Source organism: Haliotis rufescens, unplaced genomic scaffold (genome assembly GCF_023055435.1).
Source record: "Haliotis rufescens isolate VD_foot unplaced genomic scaffold, xgHalRufe1.0.p SCAF_163, whole genome shotgun sequence".
Taxonomy (NCBI): Eukaryota; Metazoa; Mollusca; class Gastropoda; order Lepetellida; family Haliotidae; genus Haliotis; species Haliotis rufescens.
In genome coordinates, this window is record NW_025963850.1 from 47,325 (window position 1) to 72,033 (window position 24,709).

Here is a 24,709-nt window from a genome sequence, read left to right on the forward strand (position 1 = left end):
TTATGCCTGCGAACTACTACTTGATAAGTATTTGAATAGAATCAAGCGACAAAACCCTTTCCAAATTCACTAGAAAATGTCTGTTAAAATCAATCAGAGTCGATTGCACGATTCCAACCAGGAAATAAACTACCAAATAGCATACAGCTGTTTCAATGGCAGTAGGTTCCTGTCAGCTCAATATTTAGGGTCGAGATGAAGGGATTCAGTAATTAAGTGTTGCACTGAGTGGGTGTGAATGTTAGCGTTTTGTGAGAGGCAGTTCTTTCGTTACGTTAGTTTCAGTTTCCGGATTTTCGGATTACGGATTACGTTTAGGGCAAATCTCTTCACAACTCGCTCAATCTTCCGCTAATATCACGAGAGGCAGAAAGACAAGTTGTTACAAAGGGCATCGTAGCAGCTAATTCACAACATTTATTCTAAAGACAAATACAATCACAATGTATCATATACGGAAAATATATAACTTTACATATGACGAGCGTTCAGTTCTATACAGAAATAGATGGTAGTCCCTGAAGCATGGTTGAGTGTTCAGTGCAGCACTAGCACGAGGAAACAAAAAATAAGGCATGATTTTACTACATGTTGTCGCTGAAACTCAGTGAAACATACATATATCCCCACTCGTGTGTTCACAGCAATGAAGCCAGAGGGTGTACTCAACAGTAATGTTCCGTCCTGATTACCCAGACGTAGATGCTGGTGACAGTAGGATGTTGAGAATGTCCTCCCACTCAATGGTACAGCTGTCATTGCATCTCCACAATGCTCTGACAAGGACCAGTCCGGTGGCAGATCTTCCGTTCTTCTCCTTCCACTTGGTAAGCATGTGTACAACCTGCAAGTACAGTGAACATGGATGCGCAAACGTGACTTGTTCGATAACCACGAGAGTAAGTCCAAGTTCGATGCCAACAGACTCGAACCCGATCCCGATGTGACTTGCAGCAAGGCTGAGATCTCGTCCAGATACAGGAGTATCCAACATCTCGTCATTTACAGCATATGCTTGGTTCGGGTGTCTTGGCCCTACAACATTAAACTCACAATAAACTACCTATTTACTTGTGTACATTGTGTTTGATAGATGTAACAACACTCAGTTCACTTTCATTATTCTAAATTAGCCTCACTAAACAAAAACAAAAAATACGACACGTCCATGAATTCATCCACTCATCCATATGGTAATGTGGAAAAAATGATTGTGGTACTCATAGAGCTATACTTCCTCAAATATTATAAGACAAACAGATCGTTTCAATTCAATGAAACTAAAAAAATGAAACAATGTGTTCCAACGTACCTCTCTCTGCCGGGTCGCGTTTATAATGACATTTTATCGAGTTCCCTGTGGTGGTCAGTCTCTGGAATCGAATAAACACAGTTTTAAACACGATTGATAGCTACACTATCATAGCAATAGATCATCTTACATAAACTAAACTAAACAAAACAATGCAATAACAAATGCACGTGTACACACGCCGACGCGCATTATAAACATTGATACGTTAACGTGCGAATCGGGAAAGAACGTGAAATAAGCCTGTGGCTGTATATATACCCACCTGATATCGGAATCTTGACCAGCATGAAACATTATTACCCATACTGTGAGTATCTATGCTTCTACTTCACACACGTGTATCCTACAGCCAGCTGACACAGTCTGATACTGTCGACGGTTCTGACAATCTTTATATATTGTAGTAGCGTAAGGGGATTCCCCTGCCTTTGGTAAGGAATTGTCAGTCACAGGCAACTTACAACCGGTTTTGGGATCGCAGTTCGGATTTTAGGATTTCATTCGCCATATCAGGATGATAGGCATGGGTAAAATACTTGTGCCGGTAGTATAAACACTTGCGTCAGTCGTGTGTTTATAGCCTTTTAGAAGTTGGAAGAATGTGAAAAAATGGAAGGTGTTTGGATGACAACTTCTTGCCCGTTCATCGTGTGACGATGCAGGTGAAGGAAAGACGAAGTAGCCCTCAAATGTCGTAACAAACAATAGAGAAGTTGTGATCCATAAGAGTTTCACGTGTGTTTGGATCATACTTGCGCGCAAGTCATAGCGATACTTGTGTTCTCTGGGCCATCTGTCTTGTTCAGGTGCAGTAAATAATACACTTCTTTAAGTTTATTCAGTTAAATTGTTCATTTTGGCTTTCATCAGATCATCTGTAGATACGCGTGTTCTCATTTTCTTTATCAGCAATACACGGTATGCAGAAACTGATCAAGACAGGAACCATTAAAACCATTTCATCACATTTCTTTTGATGTTACGATTATAAATGATTCTGTCTTCAGTCTATGTATTTTGGCAAGGATGTTCAAACAAAAACTTTTGCATATGATATATGTGTCTCAAAGCAATATTACCAAGGAACATGATACGTATATACATCGGTAAGTGTTGGAAGCTTACGCCGTAATATGATCAATTAGATCAAACCGATGTACCACACTAAAATCATTGATCCGAAAACCCGACAAAATGTTATACATGTAAATACATGTCGCTAGAGAAGCTGTACATACCGGAATGTGTACATAGGAACAGTCATGTTGCTGTGCGGATAAGGATATGAGTTCGCGGGTAGTGTCAGTAGGAGGTGTATACGATTTTACGTGCTGAATGGGCTTGAAAATATGAAGAAGAAATGAGGGGAAATATGAGCAGTGATGTGGTTTGGTATATTGAGGAAATGATATAACATGTTGTCTACATTCACATGTCTCATCATATAAGTGTGCATCATATAAGTGTGCACAAAACACTTGAACTTGTGTAGTTGTCAATAGTGCATAAGATAACCAGGCAGTGATCAATACGTAGTGTAAAATTGACTTCCGCCAGAACAGATATAATGATGTCTCACTGTGACATGAGTGCATAACGAAGAACCTCCTTTGAACTAATTGTCTAGTTGAACGTTCCACTGTTTGATTGATGTCGATGTGCATGGGAAGCAGTTCAGTCACCTCGCATCTACTCCCGATATATCCCGCGAAGACTGAGGGATCATCTGTAGTTAAATTCTGTTCATTATTATAAAAGGAATATCTGCTAAAACCTAATCTTCATCAACTGAAGAGGAATATGCAGAATGGTTATAGTATTCAACAATGTACGATTATCCCAGATAAACTCAATATTTTATGGTTAATATATCGTACCCACATTACACAGGCGAAGTTAGTATCAGAACCATTGTCAGATATTAAGTAATTGGTGACTGAATAAATTATACATTTGAACTATACATGGGACAGGTTTTTGGACCAATGAAGTGAAATTTTCCATTTACAAAGAACATATATATTTACCTTCTCGTGTACCCGGACACAGGCTTACTTGAATGGCTTGACGATCGACCACGTCGGGTTCGATTCTCAACATGACAATAACGTTTATGACAAGTTTGATGCACTTGTGGTATGTGGACATAATATTTAAAATGTTAAAAATGGTTACTTTTATTATTCTGTTTCGTGTGAGAATTATGCATCACCTGTAGTATGTGGTACTCTATTAAAGTTAAATTGTGCGTAAATAGTAAAGCGAGCGGTACGATGTTTCAGGACTTTCGGATTTTCGGATTGTCGTGAAAAGGCTTATTGAAAAGAAATGCATGTCGTTACGAATAAGTTCTGATTACTGTTTGCAAACACTTGAATATGTTTTTATCATTGCTATCACTGTGAGGTGGAAGTATTAAAAGCTTCCGGCTCGTGGTATTTAACATAGGGCGGGACGCATAAAACCAAATGAACCCCTCGTGGTATTGCTAAAATGAATGTATCTTACTGACATGTTGCACTTGTTAAAGAATGGATGCAAAATCAAAATTGATAGAAAACAGATGTTCGATAGAGCTGAGGATAACTTGTGCTATGTCACGCGACTTTCACTGACTCGGAAAACGCGTGCGGCTTTTTGCTTCGAAGCGGGGTTGAAGGGATTCATTCTCCCGCTCAGGGATCACGTGATGCCTGTCTTCTTCGTGGCGGGGTATAAGCGATTATTCTCCCGCTGAGACATTTATGTTCCACCCAGACAGAATGCATAGTATTTTATCAAGATCACGTGAACCAATCATATATCAACATTCTGAAATGGAGATATAATGGAACAGAACATAGAATAATTAGAAATATCTGCCAAACGTAAAGCAGATTTTTTGAATCTGACTTTATCATAAGTATGTGTTATTTTATGCAGTGTCAACTTAACTTGGAGGAAAACTGTAGCGCAGATCATTCACGCTTACCACTTTGGCAGAACCTCCGATCATTGGTATGTTTCTAACAAACCAACAATCATAATCAGCACAAATCTGGGATTCGAACTCACAATCATAGGATTTCGCCTTGCTGATTATGAACAGCTATCTGCAACGCATCAGACTACTAAGACACCACATTGAGTCGTGGAAATGAATTGCTGGATATATGACAAATATAGACTTCATCGCATTACCGAGCTCAACACTGTAGTATATGTTCCTTCCGATTGAAGTTAACTGAAATATGATAAAACACAAGACTACGATGTTTCATTATTCTTTGTATATTTCTGAGCGATATTTCACAGATCTAATGGAATCCAAAGCATTCCGAATTTAGTATTTCATATCATTACACAGGCCAGACAGGGAGCGGAAAAATCCCCCGATAGGTGTGATAACTATATATATTTGCTATACATGAAGGCAAATCACATAGCCACTTTTACCTCGACACATCTGATCGCTGTACAGGAGGGGTGATATCGATATCAAAATATCATGATTCCACCATTTATTGAATGTATATTATTACTGAGATTACAGTGACTGCAGGATGTTGAGAATGTCTTCCCATTCAATCGTGCATCTCTCTTTACATGTCCAGAGTGCTTTGACCAGGACCAGATAGGTGGCCGAACTGACATTCCACTGCTTCCATTTCGTGAGCATGGGTGTGCAACTCTGCCCTGTTGAATAGCCACAACGCTGAGCCCAAATTCAATCTCGACATACTCAAAGCCGATCCCGATATGTCTCGCAACAAGGCCGAGATCTCGTCTAGTCACTGAAGTCTTGAGTTTTCCGTCATCACAGTGTGCTGAACCTATATGACAAATACAAGAGACACAAAATGTTATTTAACGGCTGTAATTAGATGTAAGATTATAATATTAGTTCCCGAGAGCTGTTATTCTGACAAAACAGTTTAAGAGAAAAAATAACTGAAATGATAACATGGGCATGGGAAGCTAAAACATAGTACAGTAAAACAGTTAAAGAGAAATACAGGAAACCACAGGGGACAATCATGTATCAGCTTTACATATAGAGCATAGAGGACGCGCATAAACACTGATGAACAGTGTCACGCTGACATTCATTAATTGTTGGGAAAATACGTGAAGGGAATCTTAACCTACCTGATATCTGAATCTTGACCAGTATGAAACAATATTACCCATGCTGCCTGTATCTACGACGTCTCGTGAGAAAATGAAACACACATGTGTATCCCTCAGTCGCCGCGACAACTGTGCACAACTACTTTTAACACCTATGAATAGGGAAAGGGGATTCCCCCTGCTTGCAAGGCGAGAATTGTAGTAGCCGCTGAGGGACAGCGACCAGATGTGACAATCTTGTTCCGGCTCTCGGACTGCGGATTTTCGGATTTCATAAGCCATTTTAATCTTGGGCTGTGTGTGGGTGAAATAGCAGTGGCGGTGTATGTACCTGTTTCACTCACTGGGCCAGCTTTCTAGTCCAGGTGCATTAAACGACTGGTTGGTTTGAGTTGAATCATCAGTATGCACATCGTGTGCATTGATACTGGGGCGGTGGGTGGCCAAGCGGTTATAGAGTGTACGTGTAGGTAAAGGGGCATCCGGATATATAATGATATTGGCACTTAATTTCTATCATTAATAATATATATGTTTTATTAAATGATCTATTTGTTTACTTTGAGCGTGTTGCTTTCATGAACTCATGAAAATATTTGCCTGTTGTTCTCAGCGCACGTTTCTTATAATCCGAAAAGTCCGACAGAACGTGTGCCAGGTATTGACATATTCATTCACTACACAGTTGACTTCGCTAGGAGAGATATCGTCCGCCTGTCTATAAATAGCGGCCCATAATTAGGGATAGTCCCTGTCGCACAACTAATACGATCGAACCAATAGTGTACAAATAGTATCAAATTCGAGTTTCCAATACACAGAATGTAGGCCTCAAATGATCTAAGAGTCATCAGAGATTGTGGGGATGTGACCTGGCAGTCTTTTCAGCCTAGCGCTGTGTAATAGATATATATACGAGCCCAGTGTATGGTGTCTTGCTGTGTTATCGCCCTTCATGTAAAGGAAGTTTAGTGGGGATTACATTACAGGCCATGGCACATTTTTCAAAAGTTTGTATTTGAAATCAGGAATAAATTTATGATGGAAATGTATCAAATAAGATAATGAGGAAAAACACACCCGTACGCATAACGATATTATTCTAATACAGAATAAATAAGGTGCTTTTTTTCAATGCAAACATACTCAAACAGTCGGTAGTTAATTTGGAGCAGTCAAAGATCTATAAAGGATAGAGAATAAATAAATATATGAATGTACCACTGAAAATCAATGATGACACCAGGTGTTCGCGGAAAGGGTAAGCATGTCCTGTCCTACCGGTAGCACCCGTCATTCATACAAAGCGATCGTAGCACCAGGGCGACCGTAACTCCCACACTTTAGCATAGACCTACGACAGTCGTAGCGCTAAGATCGCTTAGGAAAACGGGGCCTGCGAAGCCATACACAATGTAAAGGCGTCACATGTGGACAATATTAAGCTGAACCTTTCCGGCAGCTATGTTGTTTGGATAATGTATGTGACAGCAGTGTGCATGCAGTATTCTTCCAGGGGGAGGTGTAACTGGCAATATTAACAGGTACTGCACATGGCATTTAATTTATTTCGCAATATCATTTAGTGGGCGAAAACGTCCTTAGAGTATTTAGAGCTGCATGTCATTGTGTGTGGGAAGGCGAAAATGACATTTAACAACTGACTCAAAGAAGTAAACATCCACAAGAAAATAATTGATTGCAATACTGTTCACGGTTCAGCTAAGATACTACTGCTGCATATTATGTCCAGGAAACTCATTGAATCCAGTATGGTTACTCGCTTTTTCAACGTTTCTGAGTTTCCCAAGTGTAAACTACGTAGATACTTGGCTACATAACGCGATTGTTTACAGACCGCCGTTAGAAAGCTGGAATATTGCTGAGTGTGGCGTTAAACAACAAACGAACGAACCAACGAGATCTACATCCATCTGGTCAACCCTGTCCACCCTGTCACCCACCGCAATTTACCCACTTACCTTTTAATTCAAATCGTCTAAGCCAGAGAATAACAGTCTCTCTTATGTGCCGAAACAAGTTCCACAGCGTGTAAATGCAAAATTGTGCAAATGATCAGAGACACAATCAATCAGGTATGACACCAGGTCCTCACGAAAGGGTAAACATGCCCTGCTGTATCTGTATAACCTTCTACTCACCTAACGCTGCATTCAAACAATACTTCTGCCACACGGCTCTATCACTAGCCCGCCTCTGTGGTCAAGTGATAGAGCATCCACACGGAGAGCGGAAGGTCCGTGCACGTCGCTATATAAGTGTACTAATCTTCGACGTGACCTTAAACCCAATTTCCATTCCCTACAGGTCTATCTTCGTGAAATAACGTCTACCTTTCGCATTGAATGCGTCAGCAGCACTGGGTTCACAGTGATCTTAAAGTATCCACATTGTCTGACCTGGTCATGTTTTAACGATGGGAACGATGGGTGCGTCCAAATCACTGAGATCAAAGTTTGTATATGATACCAGACTGCTCAAAGTCTATCCAGATCAGCTTCAACATCCTCCTGGAGCGGATATGGCACATGTCTTGTCTTGAAGAATCTGGGTGCAGAATCATCTGGTAATTAACCTTGAGGTGAGGTGAAATTGGGTTTAACGTTGCGTCCAAGATTATTGCACTTATATAGCGACGTGCATGTACGTGTGTATGTGTGGCTCCTTGTACTTGTCCTGACTGATGCCTATTTATAGTGCTAGCTCACTGAGATACCATGCCGCAGTTCAACATGAATACCCCACTCAGACACAGTATACTGACTCCGAACCGACCAGTCCTTGTTTTAGCCCCTTAATGTCGAGCGCCAGACTGGGTAACAACAAGTACCATCTTTTAACGTCTTTTGGTATGACGCGGCCAGGGATCGAACCCCGGACGTTCCGCTCCCCGGGCGGACGCTCTACCTCTAGACCACGGAGGCGGTCAAAATTTGCCTTTACTTCATTCAACTTTACCTTCCGACTTTTACTTAATCATTATCGTCTAAAACGTCTGAAGTCTAAATATATTGACTCCAATTAACAACAAAAACACATATTTCATAAACAACCTGTGAAATATTTGATGAAATATTGATTTTTAGTTTACTTTTCATTTTTGAAAGTCAGATTGAAACAATTTCAATATCTAAGACAAAATTGTTATGGATGATATCAATAGCGAATGGAGTTGAAACAATGTTGATACAATGTTTTTCAAGTAAGCAAACTCAGATCAACCAAATTTCAACATTAGAACAATGACAATGTTGGGATACTTCAGTGGAGGGAGACATTATTATAAAGTATGAATATCTGCGTAAGTTGGGGCACAGGTGATTATGAAAATTGTAAAAACACATTCTCGGTGACGTGGAGTTCATTTTGTCAGGGGGCGGTCGGGTAGCCTAGTGGTAAAAGCGTTCGCTCGTCACGCCGAAGACCCGGGTTCGATTACTGACATGGGTACAATGTGTGAAGCCAATTTCTGGTGTCCCCCGCCGTGATATTCCTGGAATATGGCTAAAAGCGGCGAAAAACCATACTCACTCACTCAACCAGGCAATAAAGATCAACAGAGGTCATTGTTACAACATCAGAAACCTTTGAAAACAATAGGTTTCTAACTGAGTAACATTTCTCTACTCATGTCGCCAGACAACAATATTGTAATTTGTAATATTTTGTTATATTTTGATCAAGACCTGATTTGAAACCACAATAAAGTATGTATATTAAGTATATTCACCTGATCACGAAGACTGACGCTTTTTTGGATTGTTACGCGGACATGTACAATGCTCATCTTGAAATATGGTCACACAGTGTACTATAGAAATAAGGCAGGGTAATAACAAATTCGAAGGGGGCTCGAACCACCTATTTTCCGCTCTCTGGGCAGACTCGCTTTATTTTTCCCCGCAAGCCACACACAGAACAACAAACCAATAACAGAACGTCCCCTGCGGTACAAGGAGAGACGTTTTTGAAGCCCTGAGGCGTTATAACAAGACCAACACTGATACGTAGACAAATACAGGGTACATAATGAATATTCATGCTTGGGTGTAGTTCAGCACATAACCTTTTGTCATCTACAGGTTCAAGTGAACAACCGATTTTATAAACCTCAGAGTGTTCATTTGTATTGATCATTAGGTTTCTTCAGACTTGAGAAAGACCCACATGAGGTTTTACTTGCGTAGAAAACCCGGGACTTACTGTGGAAGACCCGGGGACTTGATTTTCATCGTTATAAAAAGTTACATATTTCAGATCAAGTCCCTGGGTCTTCCACAGTAAGTCGCCAGGACTTCCATACCCTATATTCTTTTTTAAAAAACCGCAATACTAGATTTTCTTCACTTTAATTGAAGTTGACATTAACAATGATATTCTTTGCAGGCCCCCTTCCTGCGGCAGCTCAGAAACGGTGTAGGTCGGCATTTTTAGTTTTCGTTTGTGTGAGAAATAAATCGTCACCTTCCTCTCTCTCCCACATCTTGCCACTAAATGAAACTCGACTGTAAGCTGACGGAGACGCTCACGGGCAATGCGTGCGTGCACGACCAGCACGTGCATGACACCAGTAGTCGTCACTCAACACAGCTCACGGATGCGTTTATAGTCTCGTTATATCGCATATAAAGTCCTCGTTATTGCGTATCTCAATTAGAATTAACTTTGTTGGTTTATAAGTCAGATAAAACACTTATCCTCGGTTTTGGTTGAAAATGTAAACCCGCCCGGTCGGAAAGATCCTGCGGGCCTTCGGCCCTTAGGATCTTCCCTCCCAGGCGGGTTTACATTTTCAACCAAAACCTCAGAACGTGTTTTATCCTTCACATGTATCACGGATGTGTGACTCATGGGTATATTAATAACTTTACAACATGGCGTCCCATTTGAAACCACCCGAGCCTTACCTTACAGGGAGAACGTCAGCCCTTAAAGTGGAGGCGATTGTTAACATTCTGAAGAGTCCAGATGAGAGCAAGACCATCCAGACTGCCCCCGCCACACCCCAGGGAGGGGAGGTGTACCTCTATAAGATAACCTCGGGAATGAGAGAAGGTGAGGCAGTTGTGTTCAGGCTTAATATTACCATGAGTCAGGGATTACTACATATTAACAATGTTAATATTTAATGGAAAGCTGATATTATTTATTACACAATTTGAATTCATTGGGGATGTTAAGCACACATGACCAATGTCCTCAAAGCCACATTCATATACATGTACGTTATTAGTAATAGTCTGCTTGACGTCGGGGTCACCCTGCCCTGGTATCAGCTTCCTTGTACAGCCCTGTGATAACCGGTTTTTTGTTTGCTAATATTGTTGACAAGTGATTGTCGTGCACAAAGTGACTACATGAATTAAAAATATTTGTCTGTATCATTGTTAAAACGACTTCTTTTGCAATATTTTCTATCTATGTTTTTCTTTTCACTCTTTCCAACCCCCTTTACAACAATTGTGTACTTAAATAATGAACATTGTTTGATGTCAACTTGTAAAAAATCCATTGTTGGATTAATCAATATGGGCTAAACAAGAATCAAGTATCGTGTTGCATCTCAGGTAAGGAAAAAAGGACATGGTATTTATCATCACAACCTCAAATACAACATGTTTATGCATGACCTAACAGCTGATTTGGCATTAAGGTGGGTTGATTTTAGAGTTATGTTACACTATTGACTGTTCACAGTTTTATTAATTAATCAACATCACAGGTGACACACTAACACATACAGCTTTTTGAGGGATAGTTCATCTTCAGGATTACAACATTGTTTGCAGTGTTATGATGTTAATTTCTATTTGCAGATATCTGGAAGGATGACAAATATCACTTCCGAAGTGATGGAACCCGGAAGCAGCCTGGCTCAAGTCCAGTCATAGTGAAGCAGTACCACAAGGCTTACACCGAGGACAAGACGACAACAAGGGCCTTTGTCAGAGAAGCTTCGTATCTGTACAACCACCCTCTGAAACACGTTCTAGTGCAATATATCGGGGACCACACACAAGCACAGCCTTTTTCTCAACGAAAGAAGCGTGGTCAACAGACACTTCATTCCCCAGGTGACAGTAAATGTAGGAAAGTAGAATCAACTGGTGGAGCTGTGCAGTCGGGGGTCATGGAGAACACTAACTCCAACCTGGACCCTGAAGATCATTCATCACCGACAGAATTGGAAGACAATGTTAAATCAAACACTATTCTAGGTGTAACACTGAACGAAGCAAAGGTGTCAGAGACTGAAACAAAGAATGATCACGACACAAATCAAAAACGCAGCAGGACAGGTGATCATAGAGGTGATGATGACATTGATTATTTGGGTACAACGTCAGGCTCCCCTGTCAAGAAAGCCCGTTGGCAGCCTCAACTTGAAAATGACAACACAATTGTAACCTGTGTCACAAACACACACTATGCTTATCTGTACACATTTCTAGAAGATGTAGAAAGGAATCGGGATGTGATAAGGGTCGTGCGACAAGTCCTAGCATTATCTAGGTTCTGGAACAAGGACTGTACCAACAAAGGCAATCCGTGCTTGTCACTCATTGAAGAGGTCGACAAGAACTGGAATCTAGATGCAATTAAAGCAAGGAACTGGGTTAAATGTTCTGTAAATACTGACGTGCTGAGCTTGAACCAAGACAAGTCAGTTTACATAAAGCTCATCGCAGCAGTACTTGTTGGAGCATGCCATACCAGGACTGAAGTACAGGACTTTGTGAAAACACTGAAGGATCCTCCTTCACACCTGCAGCATGTACAAGAGGACGTCCCCCTGTCACGTGACTGTACATACACAGTTGGCTGCTACACCATCAGAGGAAATGTTCTGTCTCGCCTGGAAACCAACGAGTGGCTGACAGATGAAGTAAGTAGTCCACCTGCAATATTTACACAATCACACAAACTACATGCCTAGTTAACCATCCAAGAAAATCATTTCATAGAGCATGGGAGGCTTTCGATTTCATCAAATGATGTTAGTATTAGATATAAACTGGGGGCGTGAGGGTGGTGAGTTGTTCAGTCACCTAATACTCATTGATAGTGCCTTGAGGTAGGCGAGCTAGAGCTTGAGTTTGGTTAAACGCCTCTTTTTGACAGTAGTGTCATGGTGCGTTGGATTAAATTATGAAGAAAGTAATGCACATCTTTGACGTTAACCACTTTGTTGATTCCCATGGTGAATCTGCATAGCGAAATGCGGCGCCTTGGACCACTGAGACCCCATCTTCAGATTAATACAGCAACTTTTGGCGGTTTCTACTTTTTACACCAGTATTAGTTAACTATCAATTCATATAATGGTGCTAATTATCAACTCATTGCCATGCATCTCGATTCTGCAATGATGGCACTACTCACCTGCAATGGGCATTGTTCACAAAATCTAGTACATCACCAGTCAAATTGTCAGTCATTGCTATCAGCCGAGATATTCTCTTCATGATGAATATGTGATGTGCAGCGGATCCTGCTTTGATTTGAAATTACAAGCGTTCCTTTTGAAGCAAACGCATTGGGCGATTAAACAGTATAATAAACATTCTAATAAATGAACTCTTTCCTGTCCAGATCATGGACACATACCTGCACCTCCTGGAAGGGGGAGTGGTGTTCCCGTGTAGGCTTCCACTGTCTGGTGCTGCCTACAGAGACAATCCTACTGTGGGAGGCAGGACAGTACACAGACAGAATAAGGGGGAAAGATGTGAGTGACGTGAGATTTTTATATTTCTTATAATTCTGTCATTCCGAGTGTACCATTGCATGTCCACCCTACCATGAACATGGGCAAGACTCAAAAGATATTTTGCAGTAATTGTATATTTTTTGTGATAACATATGATTCGTCTATGCCATGATTGCGTATTCAGTATGCTAGAAGTTGTCACTTGCAATTGTGCGCACGAAGCGACCATATGCTGCAATGGGTTTCAATTGAGTCAAAGCCAGTAACCCCATTGATCATAATGCTATTCGTTTTCAATATGCAGTTACAAAAGCAGATATTGCACATGAACATATTCGTCTTGCTACATATTATTTTATGAATTGAAAATCTGGTTGTCAGAGAGGGGTCTTTAGAATTTCTTAGTTCCAAGTTCATGATACCAATTCACTATTATCTCTGTTACTGCATCATATCCATCTTATGTGAAGCACGTGTTTCTGGATATATTGATCGTACACCGGAAAGGCATTTGTTGTGAACTTTCAGGAAAATTTGACAAACTACACGTGGATCTTAATGCCAGTGAACATGCCACGTAATCAACATTGGGTGCTACTGGTGGCTAATGTCAAGGATGGAACAGTGGGCGTGGTTAATTCTAAACCCTCCTTAATTGTGGAGGACAAGGTTGTACAACACTGGAGGTAGGTGGACAGAACAGTGGGCGTGGTCAATTCTAAACCCGCCTTATATGTAGAACACCCATTTGTACAACACTAGAGGTAGATACAAAAAAAAGAGGACGTGTGGCTGCACATTATAAATGTTAAAACCAAGCTATCCAATTTGAAATGTTGAAATGTTGATTTCTCAAAAACAAACATGAATGTAAATAAGATCCATCGAAAAATGTTCGATACACCCACATTTGTAGCTTTTACTTTTGGGTAGAAGATATAGAACAACTTGTTCACAGGGTTACCCAGTTCCCCAAATGGGTACACTGTGTGAATGATTTAAACGCCATAAATACAGTTATGTCACTCATTCATTTAAACCATAACATCTGTATTTGCTAACATAAAACCTAATTATGGACAAAGCAGGAGAGAACATCAGAAATGCCAGGACCGGATATTTTAGGCACTGCTGTATTTACCTTCTGTTCTACCTTTACTTTAGCACCAGTCCACATGAGTTGAAGACTTTATTGCCATCGAGTAATATACATGTATTCCTCAGGCTCTTTGTAAATCACTTGAAATCTACGTCTAAGGAAAGGAGCAAGTCATGGATGAAGAAACAGTACCCAGTGATAGAACAGTCTGATGGACACAGCTGTGGGATATTCGTTCTGATGGTAGGTTGGTTTGAAGCTATGTTTTTGATATGAAAGGCAACATGTGTCTCAATAACCACGTATGAAAGATACCTTTTCATTTCTAACTTTCATATTCTCAGGCTGCTGATGCAATTTTGGCGGAGAAGTCTCCAGGCATCATGAGGAACTGTCACGTTGAGAAAAACAGGCTGTATGTGCTTCAGAGGATACTACAGTATGCCAAGGACAAGGGAGATATGCAAGGTGGAGGAAATCACATGATGGCAGTTGGTGGACAGGGTAATGTCACAAACGAAATTCAAACTGTAACGCTGGAGACAAGAGATGTACTGGAAAATAGCTGTACAATGACAACAGAACAAGGAGGTCCAACTATTCATGAAGAGGATGGACATGAAACACATGAAGGACCCGACTGTGCTATGGCCAGTGATGAAAGTATGCATTCTGGAGATCATTACTATGTTTCGTAATTGTAAGTCGTTACGCAAGGTATTATATTTTAGATCTACATGTGCAATGTTGTACACTGCTTTCTAACAACCGCTATTTGTTTTCACAGATACAGAGGACTATCCATGTTTGGATCAGCACCTGTTGCATAAGCAGGAGAGGGCGTGCTTGTTAGTGGTTGCTTTGGCGGAGAATAACCTGGAGGAGAGGATGCTATGGGCAGGGTCTGACACAGGGACTCGCGTCGAAAGAGAAACCTACAAAAAATATATTGTTTGGGCAGTTAAGGCTTTTGACATCAATGAAGAAGAATACACTGAAAATATGATGAAACCTATTTTATCCCAATTGGCGGGATGCTGTCTCCATCATGAAGCAGGCTCATATAGAATAAGAAATCATAAAGTAGCAATAAAGCTAAGAGAAATACTGCTACGTGATGTTAGGCAGTTGGTTGAAAGGATGGATCTCGAGTTCATATATCGTTATGTGACATTTAGAGATGATCCAACTGAAGAGGAACAACTAAATGTGTCTTTCAACCTCGAATTGAAACATGATGATCTGCATATTGTAGCGAAGAGGTTTGCTACAGCTTTACACGGCAGAAAGTTTGCCTTTGTGTGCATGCATTCCCTATTCCAGGTAGAGACATTTGTTGATATGGTTTGGGAGAAATTGTTGCATAATATGAACAAGGACAGTTCTGTACTGTTGAAAGTATTGTCAAATAATGACATTGTACATGGATATTCCTTTCTGTTTTGGGCGAGCATCACAGACAACTCACATTTGTTGAGGAGAGCATTGTTCAGTGTTCATTTGAATGCAGAGAACAGAAAGGAAGCTTTGTTTGGAAGTTGCTTTGGGAATAGTTTAGCCAACTTCGATTACTTGTTTTCCAATAAAAACTGGAAGTTGGATAAGTTGTGGATGACACTACCCAAACTCCCAAGACCTCTCATCATTAAACTGCAGTTGGCAGTTGCAGATGATCTGAGAGTAAAGTTTGGTAAATGTTCACTTTTGGACATTGCCTGTGTGGGTGGGTTGTCTGCAGTGGCTTCCAGATTGTCACATTTGATGAAGACGAGCAAGAAGAAAAACAAGTCAAGAAAGAATACATATGTACATGTTGCATCCTTGTGCCTAAAGGGCAAAGATACCATGGATACAATTACAAAAATTGGAAAACTGAATGTCAATATAAAAGGCCCTGAAGGATCAACACCTTTACATTACGCATGTGCAGTTGGAAATGTTAGCATTGTAAGCTATCTGTTACAGGAAGTAGTGGACATTGGTGAGCAAAACAAGAAGGGTGAAACTGGGCTTCATTTGGCATGTATATATGGAAATGCAGAAGTTGTTACAATGTTATTACAGAACAAGGGAATAATTCATGTGAAAGATAATGCTGGCCTCACACCTCTACATCGTGCAGCCTGGCAGGGACATCGGGTGGTTGTGGAGGTGTTATTACAGAACAAGACCAATGTGGATGAGAAACGTAATGATGGCAGCACACCTCTACATCATGCAGCCTACCAGGGACATCGGGAGATTGTGGAGTTGTTATTACAGAACAAGGCAAATGTGGATGAGAAAGATAAGGAAGGCAGCACACCTCTACATGATGCAGCCTACCAGGGACATAGGGAGGTTGTGGAGGTGTTATTACAGAACAAGGCAAATGTGGATGAGAAAGATAAGGAAGGCAGCACACCTCTACATCTTGCAGCCTACCAGGGACATCGAGAGGTTGTGGAGGTGTTATTACAGAACAAGGCAAATGTGGATGAGAAACGTCAAGATGGCAGCACACCTCTACATGATGCAGCCTACCAGGGACATCGGGTGGTTGTGGATGTGTTATTACAGAACAAGGCAAATGTGGATGAGAAACGTCAAGATGGCAGCACACCTCTACACATTGCAGTCAACAAGGGACATCGGGAGGTTGTGGATGTGTTATTACAGAACAAGGCAAATGTGGATGAGAAAGATAAGGAAGGTCGCACACCTCTACATGATGCAGCCTGTCAGGGACAGAGGGAGGTTGTGGAGGTGTTATTACAGAACAAGGCAAATGTGGATGAGAAAGATAAGGAAGGCCGCACACCTCTACATCGTGCAGCCTGGCAGGGACATCGGGTGGTTGTGGATGTGTTATTACAGAACAAGGCAAATGTGGATGAGAAAGATAAGGAAGGCAGCACACCTCTACATCGTGCAGCCTGGCAGGGACATCGGGTGGTTGTGGAGGTGTTATTACAGAACAAGGCAAATGTGGATGAGAAACGTCAAGATGGCAGCACACCTCTACATGATGCAGCCTGGCAGGGACAAAGAGAGGTTGTGGAGGTGCTATTACAGAACAAGGCAAATGTGGATGAGAAAGATAAGGAAGGCCGCACACCTCTACATGATGCAGCCTACCAGGGACATAGGGAGGTTGTGGATGTGTTATTACAGAACAAGGCAAATGTGGATGAGAAAGATAAGGAAGGCAGCACACCTCTACATGATGCAGCCTACGATGGACATAGAGAGGTTGTGGAGGTGTTATTACAGAACAAGGCAAATGTGGATGAGAAAGATAAGGAAGGCCGCACACCTCTACATAATGCAGCATACCAGGGACATCGGATGGTTGTGGAGGTGTTATTACAGAACAAGGCAAATGTGGATGAGAAACGTCAAGATGGCAGCACACCTCTACATGATGCAGCCTGGCAGGGACAAAGAGAGGTTGTGGAGGTGCTATTACAGAACAAGGCAAATGTGAATGAGAAAGATAAGGAAGGCCGCACACCTCTACATGATGCAGCCTACCAGGGACATAGGGAGGTTGTGGATGTGTTATTACAGAACAAGGCAAATGTGGATGAGAAAGATAAGGAAGGCAGCACACCTCTACATCGTGCAGCCTGGCAGGGACATCGGTTGGTTGTGGAGGTGTTATTACAGAACAAGGCAAATGTGGATGAGAAAAATAAGGAAGGCCGCACACCTCTACATGATGCAGCCTACGATGGACATAGAGAGGTTGTGGAGGTGTTATTACAGAACAAGGCAAATGTGGATGAAAAAGATGAGGGAGGCAGCACACCTCTATATAATGCAGCCTGGCAGGGACATAGGGTGGTTGTGGAGGTGTTATTACAGAACAAGGCAAATGTGAATGAGAAAAGTAATGATGGCAGCACACCTCTACATGATGCAGCCCGGGAGGGACATCGGGAGGTTGTGGAGGTGTTATTACAGAGCAATGCAAATGTGGATGAGAAAGATGAGGAAGGCAGCACACCTCTAAATCGTGCAGCCTACCAGGGATATAGGGAGGTTGTGGAGGTGTTATTACAGAACAAGGGAAATGTGGATGGCAAACGTGATGATGGCCGCACAGCTCTACATGATGCAGCCTACCAGGGACACAGGGAGGTTGTGGAGGTGTTATTACAGAACAAGGCAAATGTGCATGAGACAGACGATAAAGAAGAAACTGCTTTACAAAAAGCAGAGGCACAACATCACGATGATATTGCATGGCTTATAACTGAGGCAACAAATATAGATGACCTGACAATCAACCATGGTACAATTACAGATAGGTAAGAGCAATGTGGAAATGATGCTTGAGTTGACAGCCCAAACACATATATTGTATAAGCTGTTTTGCAGAACAGTTTTGAAACTTCACGAAACCATATGAGACCCCGAAGAGGACAGTACCATCAGATATATATAAAAAATATCTATTTCAGCTAAAAAAGAATATGGACAGAGCATTTCTACAAGGCCCCCAAAACAACATACTAAAAGTCCCAAATCAATCAATCAAATATGTCATGAGAGACCAACAGTGTATGGATAGTTCATGTATGTCCATGTCTTGGATTTTTGGGCCATTCAGTTAGTGTGACAAGTTTTATGCATATAAGTCCCAGCTCACTGTTTCAGAGATAAAAGCTTCAACAGTCTGAACTCATATTTAGGAAACGTGTCCGCCATCTTGAAATTGCCAGACATCTTGATGTTTTGTAGATTTGTCAATAGTCGAAAACGATCAATAGCTGTGAATATCTTAAGAAACATAATATGGCTATTTTGCAACACAACACATGCTGTTTGTCATCAAAACATTGAACCTCATCTGAAATATGGAAAATACCATTGACAGTTGGTTGCCTTATTTGATTATGTAAATTAGACATATTTCCCAAACTAAGATTGCTTGGGACTTTAAGTATGTTTTGGGGACCTTGTAGAAATGCATTGTGGTGAAATGAAATCTATTGCTATATGTTCCAAGTGAAACCTTATTTTCCATGGCCTACATATGTCAATTGGGACTTTGTAAAAACGCTGAAATTATGTTAACCAATATTTGAACTTAATTAGGCTTCACTGTGTATAATATTGAATGATTCGTTGGTTTACGTTCATGAGTATGTGGGGCTTCCATTTAGTTTGGAGTCTTTTTCATTAGATACGAATTTTGAATGCGCTGGAGGCTTTTACATCTTGATTTTGTATTATATGTCACAATAGCATCACTATTTTGATTAAGTCCTATTTTCTCTGAAATGTTGCGTCAAGTGCATGTGATATTGTTTCAGGGTGACAACCGATGGCCAGTTTCTTATGAAATCATCGTCAATTCCACACGGAAACTACAACAATGGCGGTTGGCTTACATCCACACCACTAACATCAACGTGCCCCGTGAACCACACATCAGTAGAATTGCCAGGGGTTTATGTTCCGAGTCAACTGGGACAAGCAGTTTCCACAGACAGACAAAGTGTTATGGAAGAGAGATACGTCGCCTTGCAGTCATCCCAACCATATCATATAGACGGAAATGTTAACAACCTCCTTACAGATCCTGCACGCATGGAGATACGTTCACCCAATCAAAGATCAAAAGCCATATATGGAAACTCAAGTCATGTTCCCACCTGTGTCCATGCTCCAGTAGTTGGTGACACATTGCCTAGTTCAGATACCACTAGTAATTCTGAGAATGTCATCATTCACTACACTGAGTCTGGGGAAAAGATAGAGCTGCAGCAGTTCTAAAAGTGGTCTAGAAAGGAGTTATCATTGTTATTATGGTGTCCAGTGTTACAGTATACATGTACATTTTTACAACCTCCTTTAGGAGTCAGCCGTCCGAATTTGGTTTGCAGAAAGTTATTTGTCATTTGTGTCGATGACAATCATAGGTCTCTAGCGTGCCCAAGGGACGCAACTCTGCACAGCGAATCGCGGCGCCTTAGACGACTGGGCCACGCGTACCCCCGTGTTATGTTGAAAGTAGTGGAGTGATTTGTGTCGATGTAGTTTTGACGTTTCGGTATGCATCTCGATTCCATAAAAACCCCATTGTACTTCACAAATTCTAGGCTCATGCCTAACTTTAATGTTTAGAAGATTACATGACAGTTTCTTACAAATGTTTATAACTGGACATATGCAGATTTCAGTGTGTTCCGAACTTTCTTAAAGCAAAGTGTTTTGTTGAAATTATTCGGAGTGAGTTCAGATTGACGTACACAATGAACGGTATTGCCACTTTGATTTGTTTCTGCACCATTTCCAGTGTCAGAGTTGTGAAGTCTCACCCCCAATACGAAGCCATGTAACCTGTTGTACATGCAATATAGACTTTAAAGTATGTTCACGGTGACTTCATATTCAGGTATATAATGATTTTTGTATTTCAAAGCAATTTATCCTATTAATTTCCATGATGTCTTGGCAAACATGAAAATGCTAAGATCAAATAGAATTCTTTCAGCTGTGTCCCTTGAACAAATACAGACTATATAGTCATGGGCAAAACAAACCAGTATTACATTCTTCCATGATATCTGACATATTCTTATGTGACATATTATGTGATAGATCACTGAACGAATCCCCGTAAGATATCGCTTTTATTACAAACATTGTATCTGAAAACGTATCTAAGGAGCGAATGATGTTGGAAGCACTATTGTACTAACATTCATGGTGTAATTTATATACTTTTATCATCAGATAACTCTTGTTAGTGCTGCATTAGTTAAATGGCCTGTTATGTATTGCCCATAGTTGACCCATTGTATAACCCCTTTGTGACTGTAGACCTACAATTACGTTTTACAATAGAAGTTGTTTTTTATTTATTTGTATTTTGTGCTGATTTACTGATTTGGCAATATAGTTTGAACCGTTTTCTATTATTGTTACCTGAATGCTCGAAATGGGTGTTTTGAGTTCAATTTATAGTCCCCAAAGTTAAAAGGTAGAACTAATCAAGATCCAGGTCGAATTCAAATATTTCGGAGAAATCGAACTATTTCTTTGGTCCCCAGGAGTTCGAGGCAATTGGGTCCGATTGTTCCTTTATGTTTATATATCTGAATATGTATACAGGTAGAAAAAGATGCTTTTCCAAACGCAGTGAAGTCAAACAGATTGAGCCATACCAGTGCAGCGTGTATCATAATCAGAACCAATCACAAACTATATTTACTATACTGATCTAAATAAACACTTTCCCTACGAAAAAGACAAATAAGTGTCTTTGTTTATTATAATCAAATAAAGAAAATACGCAAAACCAAACCAAAACAAACTGACAATTGAATGAAGTTATCCAGGTTACATGGCATAAATAAGCAGCATGTTTTGCAAGCACAATACATGTGTGATGATCAAGCCTGCTAGAATTGTCATCATACACCATTGCATTTGTAAATACCTTGCTCTGAAATGAGGTGGGCTAGACCGCCTCCATTGTCGTATGTGTAGAGTATCAGACAGACTTATTTCGTATGTGTGGCCATGAGGCCAATAGCACAATGACATTTTATTGTAAAACAATTCGTCGTGAAGCACCACTTGTATATTGATTAGATTGTAGCTAAATATGGTGTACGCAGTTTTATTTATATTCAATGTATTAGCCCTCTTTCAAATATCTTATAAACACAAACTGCAAGTCTGAGAAGAATGTTGCTATTTTTGCTGTTCATTAACTGTACAAATGTTCTTTGTGATGGACACGTATAATAATAGTTAGGCAGGTATTTGATTCTTACTGGACATATCAATAAAACATGGTATTCATTTTCTTGGTTATATTTGCAGAAAGGACACATCGATGTTAAAGCATCATTATCTTTGGAATGTCTGTATAATTGTAAAGTGAGGGTATGTACACCACGCCTGAACATCGTTAAGCATCTGCGTAAAGGAAGAGTATCTGCCCAGTAACGTTAAAATATGGTGGTCTTGTTACCCCGCCTGGCGCTCAGCATTAAGGGGATAAGACTGGTCAATTTGTGGTCAGTATACTGTGTCAGAGTGGGGTAGTCATGTTAAAACTTCGGCATGGTGTATCAGTGGCTTGTTCTGTAAAAACGACATGAGCAGACACACATACATATACACACACGCGTGCATGCACGTCACTTCATATAAGTGCAATATTCTTGAACGCAACGTTTAACCTCAAACCTCTTTTTGCCTTGCCTCACCTCTACAGAGAATGAATCAAATGAGGGAAAAAATAAAAAAATGCCTCCTTATTTATGCTCGGCAAACGTATACTGAATATTGTTTGTGAAGTCAGGTCTGAAGATTTTCGGGGTACGAATGGCCCAGCCGTCTAAGGCGCCGTGATTCGCTGTGCAGAGTTGCGTCCCTTGGGCACGCCAGAGACCTTTAATTGTGGGTTCGAATCCATGTTCGCCCAGTTGATGTTTTTATAGGTTTGTCAGCACCATACCCGTGCTCTTGGGTTTCACCGAAGTGGTAAACGTCTGATACATTCATCACTTGGGCTTTCCTCTCACATTAAGCTGTCACGCCGTGATATAACTGGAATACTATCGTAAGCCGTACTGCCACCGCCGTTATAAACATTATCCTGTCTTGTATCCAGTCAACAAAGTCAGTTGTAGACAATGCCAGGGATAGAAAAGGTTGAATAATGCATACCACGTTTACGGTAGCTGGTCAAAGGGAGGCAACTCTGTTTTCAGATATTATGTTAGCATTTGATACGGAAGTTATCCTGACGAAACCTGGATACTGTGGGTAAAAAGCTGACAGGCGTATTGTCAATAGAGGCATCAGCTGTAGTTGTTCGTACTGGGCTTAAATGACTTTGTGTCTGAATGTGGCAAATGTACGTAATAATGACGAAAGGTTCAATGAAATGAAGTGCACTGATGTTTGAACGGCTTTAAATGTTCTGTTTTGTGTTGAACTCATTTTCCAGAATTGAAATAGTATTTTCCTGTTTTAAATCATACCATGAAGCAAATTTGTTCTTCACCTCATGTACATGCAATTTTGATCTTTTGATCACCACAACCATTGTACCTGTTACCTATTGTTCAGGTTGTGAGAAAGGGAGAGAAAACGTATATGCTTACTTATGCTATTTCTAGTGATATAAACAGAGGGACGGTTTGAATATTTGAAACGATGTACAATATGAAGGTTGTATAGCACTGTGATCGAACTACGAATTACGAATATGTTCTGATTACTGACTTGAATAATCAGTTTTTTATTCAATTTAATTTAGAAAGTGGAGGTATTTGAATTCGTCAGAGATGTTTGTATGGATAAGAGCGACAAAACCCTTTGCATAATCACAAGAAATATATGTGGTAAGCAGACGCCATTTTACGATCATGACTTTATTAAAAGCATCACTATGAACTGTCATTATTTACGGGAGATATTTCACATGTAAAATCGAATCCGTAGCATTCTAAATTCAATAAATATAAAATGTCAGCGCCAGAGAATAACCAGTCTTGGATATCCACCAAAACAGATTCCATTGGGCGTAAAAGGCAAAATAGGGGGGAAAACTATAGGAATGGATTACGGAAAATCACTGACGACACCACGTCTTGTGAAAGTGCACGCATGTCCTGCCCAACCGGTAGGAGCCGCCATTGGTACAATCTGACTCCACGTGTAAGAGCCGCCATTGGTACAATCTGACTTCACGTGTTCTTTGGGTAAACTTGCAAATGCAGAAAACACAAAGAAACAGTGATTTGATAAATATATTTACTGATCGCTGTAAAGTAGAGGTGAGACTACAATATCTCTAAACAAGGTAAAAAGGTATGACGATAGTCATGTTCGAAATGATAAAAACAAAGTTTCATTTCTTGTAATATTTCTCCGACCGAGGTGCAATTCCACTGTCAAGGAGGGCCGTCACTGCAGGATGTTGAGAATGTTCTCCCATTCGATCGTGCATCTCTCTTTACATGTCCATAGTGCTTTGACCAGGTCCAGATAGGTGGCCGAACTGCCATTCCTCTGCTTCCATTTAGTGAGCATAATCAAGATCTGCATATACATTGAACATGGGTGTGCAACTCTACCCTGTTGGATAGCCACAATGCTGAGCCCAAGTTCAATCCCGACATGCTCAAAGCCGATCCCGATATGTCTCGCAACAAGTCCGAGATCTCGTGGAGTTACAGGAGTCTTCAGTCTCTCGTTCACACGAATTGTTGAACCTACACACAAATCTGTATTACGTGACGTAACGCCAAAATCATCACATATAAACAGGTTCTGTTTATTGTGTGATTGATATGTGATATCGAATTAACGTATCTCAAATACTGATCAATAATCATCATTACAAAATGACAGAAAATGAAACTGTGTATATCCTCTGATATACGTATATGTCGTCAAATAATGACCACAAAGTTGATAGTAATACTGAACAAATGGGATA

General features: G+C 40.6%; 2 protein-coding genes across 2 annotated transcripts; both read left to right on the forward strand.

The window, feature by feature from the left end:
- Nucleotides 1-12,195: 12,195 nt before the first annotated feature.
- LOC125381049 lies at nucleotides 12,196-16,707 on the forward strand (the record flags this gene model as incomplete). The annotated part of the gene is made up of 6 exons (XM_048397195.1): nucleotides 12,196-12,332; nucleotides 13,040-13,175; nucleotides 13,686-13,843; nucleotides 14,382-14,499; nucleotides 14,601-14,919; nucleotides 15,044-16,707. Coding segments are annotated over exons 1-6 (2,400 nt in total), but the record flags the coding sequence as incomplete, so codon positions are not given.
- A 139-nt stretch (nucleotides 16,708-16,846) lies between these two features.
- Nucleotides 16,847-20,790, forward strand: LOC124125560 (ankyrin repeat domain-containing protein 50-like). Its single transcript, XM_048397192.1, has 4 exons — nucleotides 16,847-16,904; nucleotides 16,973-17,220; nucleotides 17,434-18,548; nucleotides 19,557-20,790. The coding sequence occupies exons 1-4, from the start codon at nucleotides 16,847-16,849 to the stop codon at nucleotides 20,017-20,019; spliced, it is 1,884 nt and encodes a 627-aa protein (XP_048253149.1). The 3' UTR covers nucleotides 20,020-20,790.
- The last annotated feature ends 3,919 nt before the right edge of the window (nucleotides 20,791-24,709 follow it).